At 53.6% G+C, this 14353-nt stretch overlaps 1 protein-coding gene across 1 annotated transcript in view; it reads right to left on the minus strand.

The window, feature by feature from the left end:
* The window catches only part of CRTAC1 (cartilage acidic protein 1), a 134143-nt gene that overhangs the window by 21919 nt on the left and 97871 nt on the right, over nt 1–14353 (minus strand). The window contains exons 5-7 of the mRNA XM_082673356.1: nt 12589–12745; nt 3727–3861; nt 437–582 (exon numbers count right to left, since the gene is read on the minus strand). Of these exons, the coding sequence (XP_082529482.1) occupies nt 437–582; nt 3727–3861; nt 12589–12745 (438 nt within the window). The remainder of the gene's footprint in view (nt 1–436; nt 583–3726; nt 3862–12588; nt 12746–14353) is intronic.

Consider the following 14353-nt stretch of genomic DNA (forward strand, 5'->3'; position numbering starts at 1 on the left):
TTCAAGGTTACCTTGTCCCCCACCTGCCATTTGTCCAGAAGGGGCAACTGTTGGGATCTCTGTGGCCTCAACCTCCCCTGTCCCGCCAGCCCCACTGTGCCCTTGGCCTGAGCCTCAATTTGAAAAGCTCAGGCCCAGGCTATGGGAAAATGCTCCCGACCCAGAGTGAAGCCCACCTCACTGGGCCTTTGCCCTGCTGCCGCGCACCTTGCAAGGCTGCTCTCTCTCCTCTGCCCATGACCGTGCGCTGGGCACTACAGATATCACAGCAGCTCAGGCAGGAGCCCATCGTCCCCCAGATGCTACCTTCCTTGTGGCCACCCCGCCCCCAGGCTCTGCAGAGCCACAAGCCCCTACTCAGCCTGGGGGGAGGCACAGGCGGGGCTGCAACCCCAAGATGACAAAGCAGGGGAGCGAGGCAGAGGCTCCTTCTTACCCGAAAGTGCACCTTCCCATGGGCGCTCATCTGCAGATAGAGGCGGTGGGGGCCATTCCAGTTGCCATAGACGATGTCCACTTTGCCATCACGGTTGAAGTCGGCCAGGGCGACACCTCGCCCGTGCTGGTGGGGGTCATCCACACCTGGGGAGGAAAGGCAGGCGCCCTCAGGGCAGCGCCCCCTGCAGGCTCCACAAACACTCACCTTGCCAGGGCCCCGTGAAGAGCAGCAAGGGAGGGTGAGCCTCATCCTGTCCCGATCTCTCCACAGGGGCAGAAGGTGGGCAGCCACCTGGTTGCAGAGAGAACCAGAGACTTGCCTTCAAGCTGCACTTGCCCAGAAAGTACTATTTTTACCCGTTTTGGGGGCAGCATGGGCTGAGGGAAGGAGACTTGTGGAGATTCTGGAGGACTAAAGCCCTCCCCAGCCACCCCTGACACTGGGATACATTAAGTTGATCATCACTCTTTTGCTCAAATTTCAGTGCTTCCCCAGTACTCTTGGGTCAAGTTCAAATTCCTGCCCAGGGAGCACAAGGCCCCTGCCTACCTTATCTGGTCTTTAACTGGTACCACTCTTCCCCCTTCCGCATATGCACCGGCCACCCGGGATTCCTTTCATTTCTCAAATGACCCAAGCTCTTTCCAGCTTCTGGGCTTTTGTTCAAGCTGGTCTCTCCTTCTGGAACGCTCTTGGTTACTTGGCTCCTTGTTTTTCTTCTGCTCCCAGCTGTAATGTCACTTCCTCAAGGAAGCCTTCCCTGACCACGCCCATGAAAATAAGCCCCTCCCACCCACGCTGCTATTCATCCTGACAGCCTCCCATTCTCCTCCATTGAGCTGATCACACGTGTAGTTATGTTCCTTTGTGGGGTCCAGTTTTCCTACTAGACCTTACACTCCATGAGGTGAGGGTCTGTCTTCTTGTTTACCTGTGTTCCCACAGAGTCTATCTCAGTGCTTGTGGTGACCAGGTATTTTTCTGTAAACACTTGCTGAATGAATGAAGAGACATAAATAATTTGACAGAAGGCGACCAGGGACTTTGGTGACAGCAGAGAAAATACAGCACCATGACTAAGAAACGCACAGTGTGCCTTGTGAGATCTGGGAAGAAAGCTTGTGGGTCCAGTGTCACCTGTTTGTGCTGTCCCTGCATCTACCAGTGGTCAGTGGGACTGAGCTGATCCTGGGGGAGGATGGAAGGTGGCTTTGCCCAGAGGGATGGCCTGACCTCCTAGTTGCCCAAGGCAGACATGATCCTTCAGGTCAAGTGCAGAGCTGACAGGCAGTGGAGGCCGGCTCTGAATACCCATGCTGAGTCTTCTGGAGGACAAACTGCCGTTGGTCATCAGGCCCTCAGAGATGGCAGGTGATAGGACAATATGATGGGGGACGGGGATCACAGACCCAGGACACAGCGAGCTCTTGCCAGCTGCAGATACGGAGATCCTGAGGATAGGGGCCAGCAGAAAGCAAGGTGGGGCCCCCCTGAGAACCTTGGGGGCTGGGCATCCCCTTGGGGAGGCGAGGATGGGTGGGGGTGGGGGAGAAGAGGCAGGGAGACCCAGGCTGGAGAAAGAGGGTTTGCAAAGGCATGGGGGCAGCCTCCAACCTCTAGGATGAAATACCCCATTAATTCTCTGCAAAACTCCCCAGCCCGAATGTCGGTGGCCTTCTGTGTTGGCCCATTTCTCTCCTATCTATGAGGCACCTTGACAAGGAGCTGGTTCCCTTTCACGAGAATAATCGGTGCCAGGCTGCACTTCACAGCAGCATCTGTTTGGGTGATGAATGCCCTCTTGACATGTCTCGTTAAACCCCTGCAATCACTCTGACTTTCAATTACGGGCATAGCACCTTTCCTCTCTCCTCCCGTCTGATACCTTCTCCTATTCCAACTTGCTCGCTCACCTCTGCTTCCGTCTCTTTAACACCTTATCAAATCCTCTAGGTTTTCTCCACCACCACCTCCTCTTCATTTTACGATTTTTCAGCAATGAGAAAATTTGCTGCTGGAGCGTTTAACGGGTGAGCTGCATGGGAGGACGGGCCGGGGAGCTGCCTCCTTTTTTAGCTTTGCCCGGGAAGAACAGGGGAGCTGACTGGCTGCAAGGGTGCATTTGTGGGGTGTTCAAAATGGGAACTCCCGGGCAGAGTGCTGGAAGGGCAGGTACTTGTAAGTCACAGAGAATGGATTAGTACCTGCTCAGGAACTGGATGCTAGCCGTCAGCACGAGCTGGCGCTTGGAGGACCTTGGATCTATGTGTCTACACCCCGGCTCACCTCTTCTTCCGGAGGCCGGAGCTCGTCCCTACGCCACCAAGAAGGAGAAATCAAACCTCCCATTCCTTGGCAAGGTGGGGAGGAAGTGGGTGGGGAGAAGTGGCTGAAGGGCAGACTGATTACATCCACATACTTTTATTATGTGTCCCAGTCTTTGCAGACACAGACAGATTATTATAGTGATGTAGGAGCCTGAGTGAGTGGCACATGCAAAGGCAGTGGGAATACAGAGGAGGCAGTGCCAATCTCTGCCAGGCGGCACAGAAAGAGGCAGGAAAGGCTTCACAGATAACACCTAAGCTGAGTGCTGAAGGACAAATAGAAGTTTTGCAGATAGAGAAGGGGGAGAGGGTACTTCAGGTGGAGAGGATTGGCAGGTGCAAAGGTCCTGAGGCAGATGATGGATGAACACAAAGGGAGGAAGGGGAGCAGAGCTGGGAGCCTGGAGCACTATTTTTGTGTAGATTTTATTCTGCTTCATATTATAGCTATTCGTTCATTTGTCTGTTTCCTCCTCTAAAATGTCAGTGCCTTGTATGGGCGGGTGGGGGGGTGGGGTAGGGTGATCTTAGCCTTATTCAGGTCAGCGTCCCCAGCTCTTAGCACCAGCCTGGCACTTAGCACAGGTTCAATAAATGGCTATTGGATTGAGTTGCATGTTTAAGATGGATGTGGGGAGAAGAAATGGAGAGAGGCAGCTTAGAGTGGAAACCAGTGCTGAGAGACACAGGCAGGACTCAGAGTTGGCATGGGCCAATCCCAGTCGCTGGAGAACGGATAACAGTCAGGCGTTCCAGACGCTGTCTCCCCAGCCACAAACATCCCCGGCGTCCTGAACCATGGGGATGTGGAATTAAAGGTGACAAGTAACATTTCCCTGTGCGGTGCAGACAACGACTTGTCCCACTCTCCCTGGGGCCTGTGGGACCTGGAGGGAGCAGGGCAGACCAGAGTCCCCTGTAGGGTGGTGGGGGTCACAGGACAGAGGCTGTTTTACTCACCAGCACTGGCCGCAGCATCCACGAAAGTGCCGTCCCCCCGGTTGTGGAAGAGGAAGTTGGGCCCGTTCTCGTTGTCGCAGAAGATATCTGAGGCACTGCTGCTGAGGATGGGGCCCACGCTTACGCCCCGGCCGCCTGGGAGAGCACAGCGACTCTCACCGAGCGGCAGAAGCAAAGCCCCAGGCCCGCGTGGAGGATGGGGGCCGCCTCGGAGGCCCATGACGCGCTGCTATGGTGATGCCTCGGAAGAGGCAGGGGTGGGGGGCGGGGAGGGGCGGATTCTGACATTCCAGATGCTTCCTGGAGCCCAGATCTGGGCTCAGGGTTCCATAAACCAACGTGGAGGGTGACTGCACTGATGATGAGGCAAGTGAGGAGCAAGATGGAGTTACTTTGTGCCAAAGGAATGATTCCATGAGCTGAGGAACACAGAGGCCACCACACAGAGCCTTCTCTTCCCTTTGGTAGCTGAACTGCACTAATCCTAAACCCATCTCTACCTGCAACATTTTGATCAAGTCACAGATTCCCTGACAGCCCCCAGCCTTACCCTGATCACACATATGCTGGTCGAGATACTGGGTGTGTTCCTGTTCGAAGGACCTAAAGAAACAGGTTCCAGCCACAGGTACAGGGATGCTCACTTTGTTTTGCTTGATGTAGGAAACAAATGCGAGCACCTGCCTGTCCATCAACAGCGACGCAGATGGATTACGGTGCATCCGCATGACGGACTCTTCTGCAGCTACTGAAGAGACTGTGTAGAGCCCCGTGTATTGACTTGGAGGAACGCCCATGACATATCGTTAAATGAAAAAGCAATTCGCCAGGTAATGGTATTGTGTGATCTTATTTTTATTCTCCAGAAAAAGGAAAACAAATGATACTTCTGAATGTACGTGTTTGTGCAAACTTGTTTTTGAGTTTGGGGAAGAGTGGGGAAGGCCACACTCCGAGCTGTTCGCATTGGCTGCCCTGATGGGGTAGGACTTAGGGAGGGAAGGAGAGACAGTATGTTGGCCTTTTTGGGGAACGTCTGTATCGTTTGGCTTATTGTAACAAGAAGTGCTTCTGTAGTTTGAAAGGAAAAAATCCAATAAGGTGTATATTTTTTTTAAGAAAGAAAGCAAGCAAGCCAGCTCTCCGTTAGGGTTTGAAATGCCCAAGATCAATGTGGACATGTCACGAAGTCTAATCTTAAGGTGTCTTGAACAAACCACCCCCAACCAGTGAGTTTCAATTAGAGCCTTGAGAGCCTGCCCTCAGCCTCACTCCTACCCCAGGTATGGTGCAGGAAACAGCCTGACCAGAAGCAGGACATGCATTCGAGTCCCACCTTGGCTTTTTTACAAGTTGTGTGATCTTGGGCAATTTACGTTACCCGTTTAGCCTAGGTTTTTCTCATCTGAAAAATGCAGATAGTGTGACCTGCCTTTTCTATTTCAGGGTTTTTGAGAGGATCAAATGAGGTGAGAAAAATAAGAGGATCAAATGATGGTAAAGGTCTTTGTGAATCCTACAACCTTGCCACTAAGCGCTACACCTGTGCGCTTGTTAGAAATGCAGAATCTCAGGTCCCCACCGACCCAAACAGGACCCCTGGGGGGTTTACGTGCGCAGTAAAGTTTGGAAAGTGCTGCTCTGAAGGGCTGTTCAGTACAATGAGAGCAGTTATTAGAGCACCAGCATGTGATTTTTTTAAAAAGTTAATGAGCACTCAGGCAGACCTGAGTGACACTGTCAGGTGCCCTCCCCAGCCCGCTTCTGGACAGGGCAGAGGTTCCCACTGTGCTAATTTGGGATGGAGGTTCTTTTGGTCCCCAGGCTCCTCCCATCCTCTGAGATTTGTCCCTGGAGGAAATCATGGGGCCTTTCTCACCTGTGCAGGTGGAGCTTGCCCACCAGGGGCCGGCTTTGGGGCCAGAGTGGGGCAAATGGCATTGCCGCAGTCATGGTTCTCCTGGTGGGGCTCCTCGTTAACACATCCTGGGCCCTGTGCCCCCGGATTTCTCCCAGGTAATCTAATTAGCTCTCAAGGAGAGCTCAAGCCTTGTGAAAATGGAGCCACTGAATCCACAATACTCCCGGGAGAGCCTTCATTAGGAGAGCCCAGGCATGGGGCAGGGCAGGAGGCTTTCAGACGCCTTTCTTTTCCTAAGCCATCAGGGAGGGTGCTGGGCTACAACCTGGGCACCTCTTCTGCCCATTCAAAGAGTGCTGCTGAGTGGCTGCTGGCAGCTGTCCCTGCCCTGGTTCTGCCAAACTCCAGCCCAGGATCAGGCTTTGGTGAGAAACCCTCGGTCTTGTCTGGGTCCCCAGCAATTCCAGGTGGGGCTCCGGGACTTGCTGCCATGCAACTCCATCCTTCTTCCACCGCTCCAGCATCCTCCAATTTCCTCTCTGCCTCTGGCTCCCAAGCTGTGACACATTCCCTTCATTTTCTACAAGGCAGGTTATTTCCCTCTTGGACAAATTTCTAAATCTTTCTAATTAACTAATTGGGTTGGGTTGAAGCCTTGCACCATTTGTAACCTGTAATTACTAGAAAATTGCCATGGTAACCACACTACTAATTAGTGACAATTTATTGCCATGGCAACTGGACCATAACAGAGATGTTACCCACACCTCTTTCTTGGCAAGTTTGCTGCACAGTTGGGGAGCAGGTGAGTCGGCAGCCGGGGAGCCAGCCTCTTGGGCACGAGCCCCAGCAGCCTCAGGATGGAGAGCCAAATGGGGGTCTGAGGCAGGGACAGCCAGGTGCCTGCACCCCTCGCTGGGGCCGCAGGGGAAACCCTACTTCCAGGTCCATCATGTTAGCTCTCTTCAAACTAATAAAATCCATCCATCTTAAGTGTAGCCTGACTCTCCCACTCCCTGCCCGGTCCATGACAGAGGCCCCTTATTCTGCAAGTATCTTCTACCTGGACCTTCCCCTCCTCCCCTAGCTCTTCCCCTTAAGTCTCCCTGTCTTCTCTGTTACATTCACCCTGTCTCCTGGCCTCCTAAGGTTTAGCACACACCTTATGGGGCTACTGGGGGCAGTTAGGAACATCTTTATTTAGCCCTGGAAAACGATGTTCCAATAGGGAGTTGAACTCCACTTTACATCAATTAATTCTTTTATACTTGAGGCAAGAGCATCCTCGTGGGGGCAAGCAGTTCCCCAGTTGGGGCTGGAGAGGCACACCGGTTGGTAGGAAAGACTGGGGATCAGGATATTCGAGCTGTGTGACCTTGGGCATGTCACTGAACCTTTCCGGCCATCTGGTTTCTCACCTATAACACGAGACTGATAATAATAATAGCCCCTTCCCAGGTTGTCATAAATATTAAGTGAGCTGGTTTTTGGAAGGTACCTTGGAAAGCGTCAGGTGCCACAGAGTCATTAGTGGGACTATTTCCCACCTGTTGGGTGAATAATGTCCCTTTATTTTTCCAGCACTTTCAAGCTTCAAAGGCCTCTTGTTCTGCTGCTGGGTGTGAATGCTGCTCCCTGCCCATCCCTTCCCGAAGGCTTCTCACTCTGTCCACCAGGCGGGGTGGAAGAGGTGGTGACAAGGGAAAATGCTTCCCTACGGCCCCCTCTTCCTCCTGCCACATTCTGACACCCGCTCTGATCCGCTCAGTGGGCCTGAGCCCACGGGGCAGCCCCGCTTACCCTTAAGAACTGCACCCTAAACCTCTGAACCCCTACACTTGGGAGATGTAGACCCAAGTCCAATCTGGGTGCAGCCAATCCCTCTCTTAGACGGCATCAGGGCAGCCCTCGGGCTTGGAGGTGGGGAAGGGAAAGAGGCTGCAGGGAGCGGGGCGTTTGCATGCTGTGGCAGCTGTACAGCAGAGGGCCCGGGATGAAGAGGCAGGGGATTCGCGGTGCTAAGCAAAAGCCTCCGGGGGCTGCCCGGCCTCTGCACCTTCTCTGGAGGCAGGAACTTGGGAAGTGTGCCCTCCAGGCCTTGGTCTCCCTCCGTGAAGTGGAGGCGGGAGTGAGAAGGTCTGCAAGGCTCCTTCCAGCTCTACTTTTCAGTGCATCCTCCTGGGCCCCTCTACAGTCTGCACCATGGGGGCTCCGCGGCGAGGCTGTCAGACAAGGAACCTGGACCCTGTGGGACTATTCTGCTGATTAATGATTCTAGTGGATGCTAAGGCCTGCAGGTTGCCAAGAACATCTAAGATATCGTAAAAGAATAGCAAAGCACTGGAACATGCAGGGGTGGAGGAATGGACAGTGTGTGTGTGTGTGTGTGTGTGTGTGTGTGTGTGTGTGTGTGTGTTGGAGAAGGAGGTGTGAGAAGGGCAGGATAACAGCTTAAACTTCCTGAAATTCTAACACAGAATCATACTGTGTTAGGGCTGGTGTTGCTACCCCCGGGTCCTCTGAGAGTGGTCCAGATGCTGGGTGGGGTTCCGAGTGTACTGGTGTGGAGGGTATTAGACAAGGACATTCCCACTCACCCCTAATCCCTCTGGTCTGTCCCTGCAGGACATTGAGGGAGATGGGGAGGCAGGAGGACAGGCTCCATCATTTGTCCACTGGTGGGGATTTTCAAACCTTGGGCACCTGGTGGGTACAGGAGGGAAGTCATTCCTCTCTGTGTGCCCACCCCCCGAGGCAGGGAGGGGGCTGGAAGTAGCTGTCTCACGAGGGAGGGCAGGAAAAGGAGGGGCAGGAATAGCTCCAGTTCAGTCCTGTGTACTAGGTATCATGCACGATTCACCTCACCTCATCATTTTCTAGGTGAGGAAACCGAGGCTCAGGGAGGCATAACTGCAGCCAGCAGGCAATGGATCACAGTTGAAACCCACGTCTGAGTGACCCCAGAGCCACTCTCTCCCCACAGCATGCTCTCAAACATTTCTAGTCAAGTTCCCTCTCAGCAGAGGAGGGATCTGTACTCCTGGTAAGGCCCAGAATGGCCAGCCATAGGCTTGACGTTAAAAAAAAACAACTCTCTTGTTTTAGCTGAAGAAAATGTGTACCAAGATTGCATTTGTATTCTATAACATCTGTGTTTGCTTTGAATAAAAAATGATGTCCCTCCCTGTCAATCATCTTATGCTTCTGACACTCCGTGTTTCCTGGGGCTTTGGCGGGCCTGTGGCTGTACTCCCTGGGGGTCCCGGGCCCTGGCTGAGGAGCCTGTCACTCTAGCCCTGCCTGTCCCCAGCTGACAGGTCTGGCTGCACGCCCACTGAAAGGCCAGCACTGCCTGGGAACCTGGGAGACTCTGAGGCCCCCACTCTGCCGCCCCGGGTCACCTCTCTGGAGCGGCTGGTAGGGGTCCTCCAGAAGGCCTCAGCTGGGCTGTAGGCATCTCTGTCTCCTCCATTTACTTCCCGTAAATCAGATCTGCCCTCTGTTTTGTTCTACACTGCTCCCAGCCAACAGCAAAACTCCCCACCCAATATCATAAATCCACCTTCATTTTCTTTCCAAATTTCTTCTAAGTCTTCTTTAATCACCACCTTGCAACCTGGACAGATGCTCCCTAAAAGGGTGAGGCCAAATTGCAGAGCTCCTGGGGAGGGAGTAGAGGCCAGGGCGAGACAGGGTCCAGAGTGAAGAAGGGAAGAGAGATGGATTCCAGTGGGAACAGGGCTGAAGATGCCCACGCCTGTGCCCAGGACTGGAGGACATGCCAGGAGACACATGCAGAATACCTCCAGGGCAGGGGTTAGCCCTGCTTGCTTTGTGCTTCCCCCTGGGCTCCCTACACCCAGGAGATGCCCAGCAGAGGGTCCTGGCATCCTTCCTTCAGAACCTCAGAGGAGGGTGTTGATGTCTGCTACACTCGGTGGGTACTGCCTGTGTGCTAGGCCCTGTGCCAGGCATGCTCTATGTTTATCTCCTTTAATACCCCCCATTTTTCAGGTGAGAAAACTGAGGCCCAGAGAGGTTAATAAGTTGCCCACTGCTGCCTGGGAAGGAGGACATGGTGGAGGCAGGATCTGCACCCAGTACTCTGGCTCCAGATCCTGTCCACTTAGCAGCTCTGCTCGACGGCTAGTTCAAGGTCCTCAGAGAGCCTATGGGATGTTCCTGAGATCATTCGGGGCCAGAGAGGCAGTGCAAACTTTTTGGTCCCCACCTTCCCCCACCTTGAGTTCCTGCCTGGCTCTCTCATGGGGAGAACTAGTTCTCAGGATTCCCATGCAGGGCAGTTCAGGCTCCAAGAGGCTGCAGGCAGCGGGGTTCTTGGAGAACCAGGAACCATGGGGGAGTGGCCTTCCCTCTGCTCAACTCTGCACCAGCAGCTCTGGCTGCGCCGCCCTCCAGGGGCCCTCGAGTCCCCCGAGAGCGGGCGCGCTGGCCGCTAGATGGCACTGTAGACCCAGTAGAGCGGCGGCCGCAGGCAGAATCCCGAGTCCGGACGACATGCCTCCCCTCCTCCTCCCGCGGAGCCGGACAGCCCGGTGCGGGCTTCGCCATTGCCCGGCCTGCAGACAGGTATGCCCAGGCCAACCCACTGCTACCCTGAGCAGCCCAGGCCAGGCAGCTGTTTCAGGCAAAAAAACAAAATCAAAAACAAAAAACCGGGAGCCGCAATTAAAGTCCAGAGGGCCAGTCCCGGGGGCTGAGTTTTCGGTGGTCGGGCCCCTTCCTCTTTCACCAACCCCTTCTGTCTTGCAGGCTGGAGCAGGATTCTCAAGCTGGAGGTCATCAGAAAGGTCAGCTGGTTGTGGCAGTTTAGGCATCAGGGGCCGGGGCTCTAAGTGCTAGTTTCTCTGCAAACCTCCTGTGTGACCTTGGGCAAGTGTCTTCTCCTCTCTGGACCTGGATTTGTTCTTTTGCAAACAGGAGGTTCTCCAGGGTCTGTCTGGCAGATGGGTGTTGTGTGCCTTGGCTCCGGGGACCTGACTGCACATCTGGCCATGGCTTGCTTCCCTCACTGCCTGCGTCTCTCCCCACTCCCCAGGCCCCAGGCACCAGCCTGGAGCTGAGCACTGGCCACGTGGCAGAGCCTCGGCAGTCAGGCCCTTACATTGGGGTCCATTCCTGGGGCTCAGGAGGTTGCTCTGGGCTAGTTTTCCAGCCATATGTCCATGTGTTGTGAACAGAGTGACGACGGGGGCTGCAAGGTAGCGTTGCGGGGTTTGGAGGGCAGGGAAAGGGTGGGCTGGGAAGGCGGGCAGACAGAATAGTAACTTGGTGGGCCAAATAGGTTCTTGTCAGCCAAATGGCTTTTGGAAGTCTGCAACGCTGCTCTAACATGTCCTCTGGGCGTGCCAGCTGCCCCGGCCTGCCTGCATGCTCCACGGAAGCTGCTGTTCCTTCCTTGAGCTGCCCCGTCCTTCCAGCACAGCCTGGCACAGTCGGCCGGTGCCCCTATCCCCACCCTGTGCTCCTCAGCGGTCTCCTCTTGGTCCCCTCCTTCCCCGTCCCTGGTTCCTGCCAGCCCTTCTGCCAGCCCCACCAGCGTGAACAGTGTCCCCTATATGCTCACACCCAGCCTTCTGAATTCTTTGATTCTGTGTATAACCCTCGCTCCCAGACCTTGCCTCCCTTCCAGCTCATCATTTTCAAGTGCTTCATCTCCCCAGTCTCCCCTCCTTCTCCTGCAGATCAAGGCACTTAATTGCCAAACCAGCCCAGTGCATAGAACTGAGAACGGTTCAGAAAAATTGTCTGCACAAGTCGAGGCTGATGCTCCTGCATGTTTATTCCTTTTCCCAGGCAAACATGGTTTATTACTGACATTCAGCCTCTCTGCTGCACGTTCCCAGGCAGAGCTCTCGCGCATTCTGATGGAGCTGAGCTGTGCAAACTGTTTTATTGTCTAGCCGTTTGTTCCCACAAACTTTGTCAGACAGGTCAACATCAATCTTTCCCTCTCACTGAGGAGGAGAGCTGGCTGGAGAAAAGCATGGTAAACTCGGGAGAGGCTGTGGCAACCCTTTCTGGGTAGGGCTTTGAGACGATGCCACCACCCGGGTGTCTGGCGGCAGGGGGAATGGCCCAAATGACCCTTCAAGGATCCTTCCAGCCCCCAAATTTGGATCCAGGCCAGCTGCCACTTGGAATTCTGTAGTGTAAATTGGGATGGATATATCGGGAAGGTCAACCACTGAGGGAATTTCTACACCCAAAGTGCAGGTTGGGTGTGAGTGAGGCCAGAGTTCACGTGAGAAGCCGTGTACACCTCTGGCTTCCTGATTTTTGGCGCCCCAGACGGGAACTGGATTGCTCTGCCATCAGCAGTCTATTGGCAGATGATCAGAGTTTAGTCAGCAGCCGTGCTGGAATTAGAAAAACAGCCTTCCCTAGAACAATCTCCCTGTCAGAGACTCTGACAATAGGTCCCCCATCCAGAAAGATGTGCGGGGAGCGTGACTTCAAAAAAAGTGCTGGAGAGGTTTTGGAACAAGAACACAATTCTTTGAGCTCAGTTATCTGAGACGGGACCCAGCTGCAGGTTAGGGATTTAGCGCTCACTTCCTGGCCGCTTATGTGCAGGTAAATAATTTTACCTGCTGTTTGGCAATAAAGAAGGCTTTAAATCTCGGCCTCTGTGACTTGTCAGTTTTCTCCTACAGAACCTGTTCACCCATCATTCGGGTTACAGCAGGGAATGGGGCAAGAGGTTCCAAGGAGAGGATGATGTGGTGATGTTCTTGGCTGTCTGACGTCACCCACTGGCCCCCCCCAAAAGCCCACCCCTGCCAGATGTCTCATCATCTGGAGAGGTCGCGTGGGAAGAAGCCGTCTATGGGTGGTGGGATGGAATAAAGCCTTCATCCTCCCTCCCCAGAGACACAAACCCACCCTCTCCGGTGGTCTCTGATGTATTAGACTCAGCCTTGTGGGGTTCCAGCCCCCAGCCCCTCCAGCTCACAGCCCCCCCATGTCACTCCGCCTACCTGTGTATTTGCTGACCCCAGCCTCAGCAGCGACGTCTCTGAGCGCCAGAATGCCCCGGGAGAGGTCACTGGCCTCCGGATCCATTTCAATGAGGGCGTCAGGGCCCACATTACCGTAGGCATAATTGGCGATGTAGATGGAGTAGCGTCCGGAGCCCTGAGGAGGAAGGGAAGGAGGGTAGTTGAGCAGGACCACGGCGCGGGGTCGGGGGGCGGGGGGCCCAGAGAGCAGCTCCCCCGCTCCTCTCGCAGGACCATAGCTCTTTCACAGGTTCGGCCTCTGCTCCCGGGGTCTGGCGTGCGTGACCTTGCACGACACAACTCCAGAGGTGCTTTTCATAGAGGCTACGAAGCGCACGACACCCCCAGAGTCCTACAGCAAAGCGGCCCCGCTTTTCCTTCCATCCTGTTCCAGAAGAACATCCCTCCCTCTCCTCCACAACCACCTTTTTATAGACAGTTTTCTAATGTGCCTTCTCCTCCAGCTGAGCTCTCTCCAGCTGCCAGCCGGGGTAGCTGCTCAATAAATATTTGCTGATTGATTGATCTACCAATTCCCATTATTCTCAGTCTCGCTCTCCCATTCTAGCTCGCTCCAGCCAAGATGACAAGCAAATTCGTGAGCCATCTCCCTGCCCCACCTCCACCCTGTACTTCTTCACTCCTCCACTTGGGTAGCTCGATAGGCTCAGCTACGCCAGGCTCCTCCTTCCCACTTCCACCCCCTTGTTTTTCCCACGTTACCAGAAAGAAATAGTATATTGCTCCTGCCTTTATAACACTGTCTCAAATATGTATGTATATTTTCCCCTTTGCATCCAGGAGAAGCCCTGGGCACCAGCTCCTCCTTGCTGTAGGCATTCTCTTCTCTAGTCCAAGACACAGCTGATGAAAGATTCTTTCCTGCCTGTTATTATAATGGTGTTTCTTCAATGGATACCTTCTTTCCCCCAAGAGATCCACACAATTTCTCAATCAGTTTTCTAGCTTTCCTCTTATCCCTTGCAGCATTTCCCTCCAATTAATCAGACAGTACATATTTCTTGAGCTCTAATGATGTGCAAGGTGCTGGGGTATAAATGTACTTAAGACCAAGTCTTTGTCCTTAGGTTGCTTATAGTCTAGTTTAAAGGAAGCTGACAAGGACCTGCTGTATAGCACAGGGAACTATACTCAGTATTTTGTAATAACCTATAAGAGAAAAGAATCTAAAAAACATAGGTATATATGTATGTATAATTGAATCACTTTGCTGTACACCTGAAACTAGCACAACATTGTAAACCGACTATACTTTAAAAGTAAAAAAAAAAAAAAAAAAAAAGAAGGAAGCTATAAACACAAAACAACCCAGGAAAAACAGCTGAATTTAAGGCAGCAAAGTGTGCTCTGTCACCACCTCTTCTCAGCCCTCTTTGCTTTCCTCTATTTCCCGTCCAATGGTCCCATGACAGCCCCTCTCACCTAACTGGTCACTTTATCCCTTCTTTGGGACCATTTTCTTTGGGGAAACTGATTAGGAGACACTTGGGTCTAACAGGTGGGTGAAGCCAAGGAAGGAGTTCAGGGTCTCCTGGCGGAAGCAGGTGCATCAGCAATTACATGTCTGATTGAGTGTGTACAGGGTTTCCTGGGTGCACAGAAGAGGGGCTCTTAACCCAGAGGAAGGGCACCTCGCCATGGGGAGTTCAGAAAAGGCTTTCTAAGAGAAGTCTTGGCCAGGTGAAGTGGAGGGGAAAGAACCTTCCAGGCAGAGATGAGACAG

The sequence above is a fragment of the Grampus griseus genome (assembly GCF_964374135.1).
Source record: "Grampus griseus genome assembly, chromosome: 16".
Classification (NCBI taxonomy): Eukaryota; Metazoa; Chordata; class Mammalia; order Artiodactyla; family Delphinidae; genus Grampus; species Grampus griseus.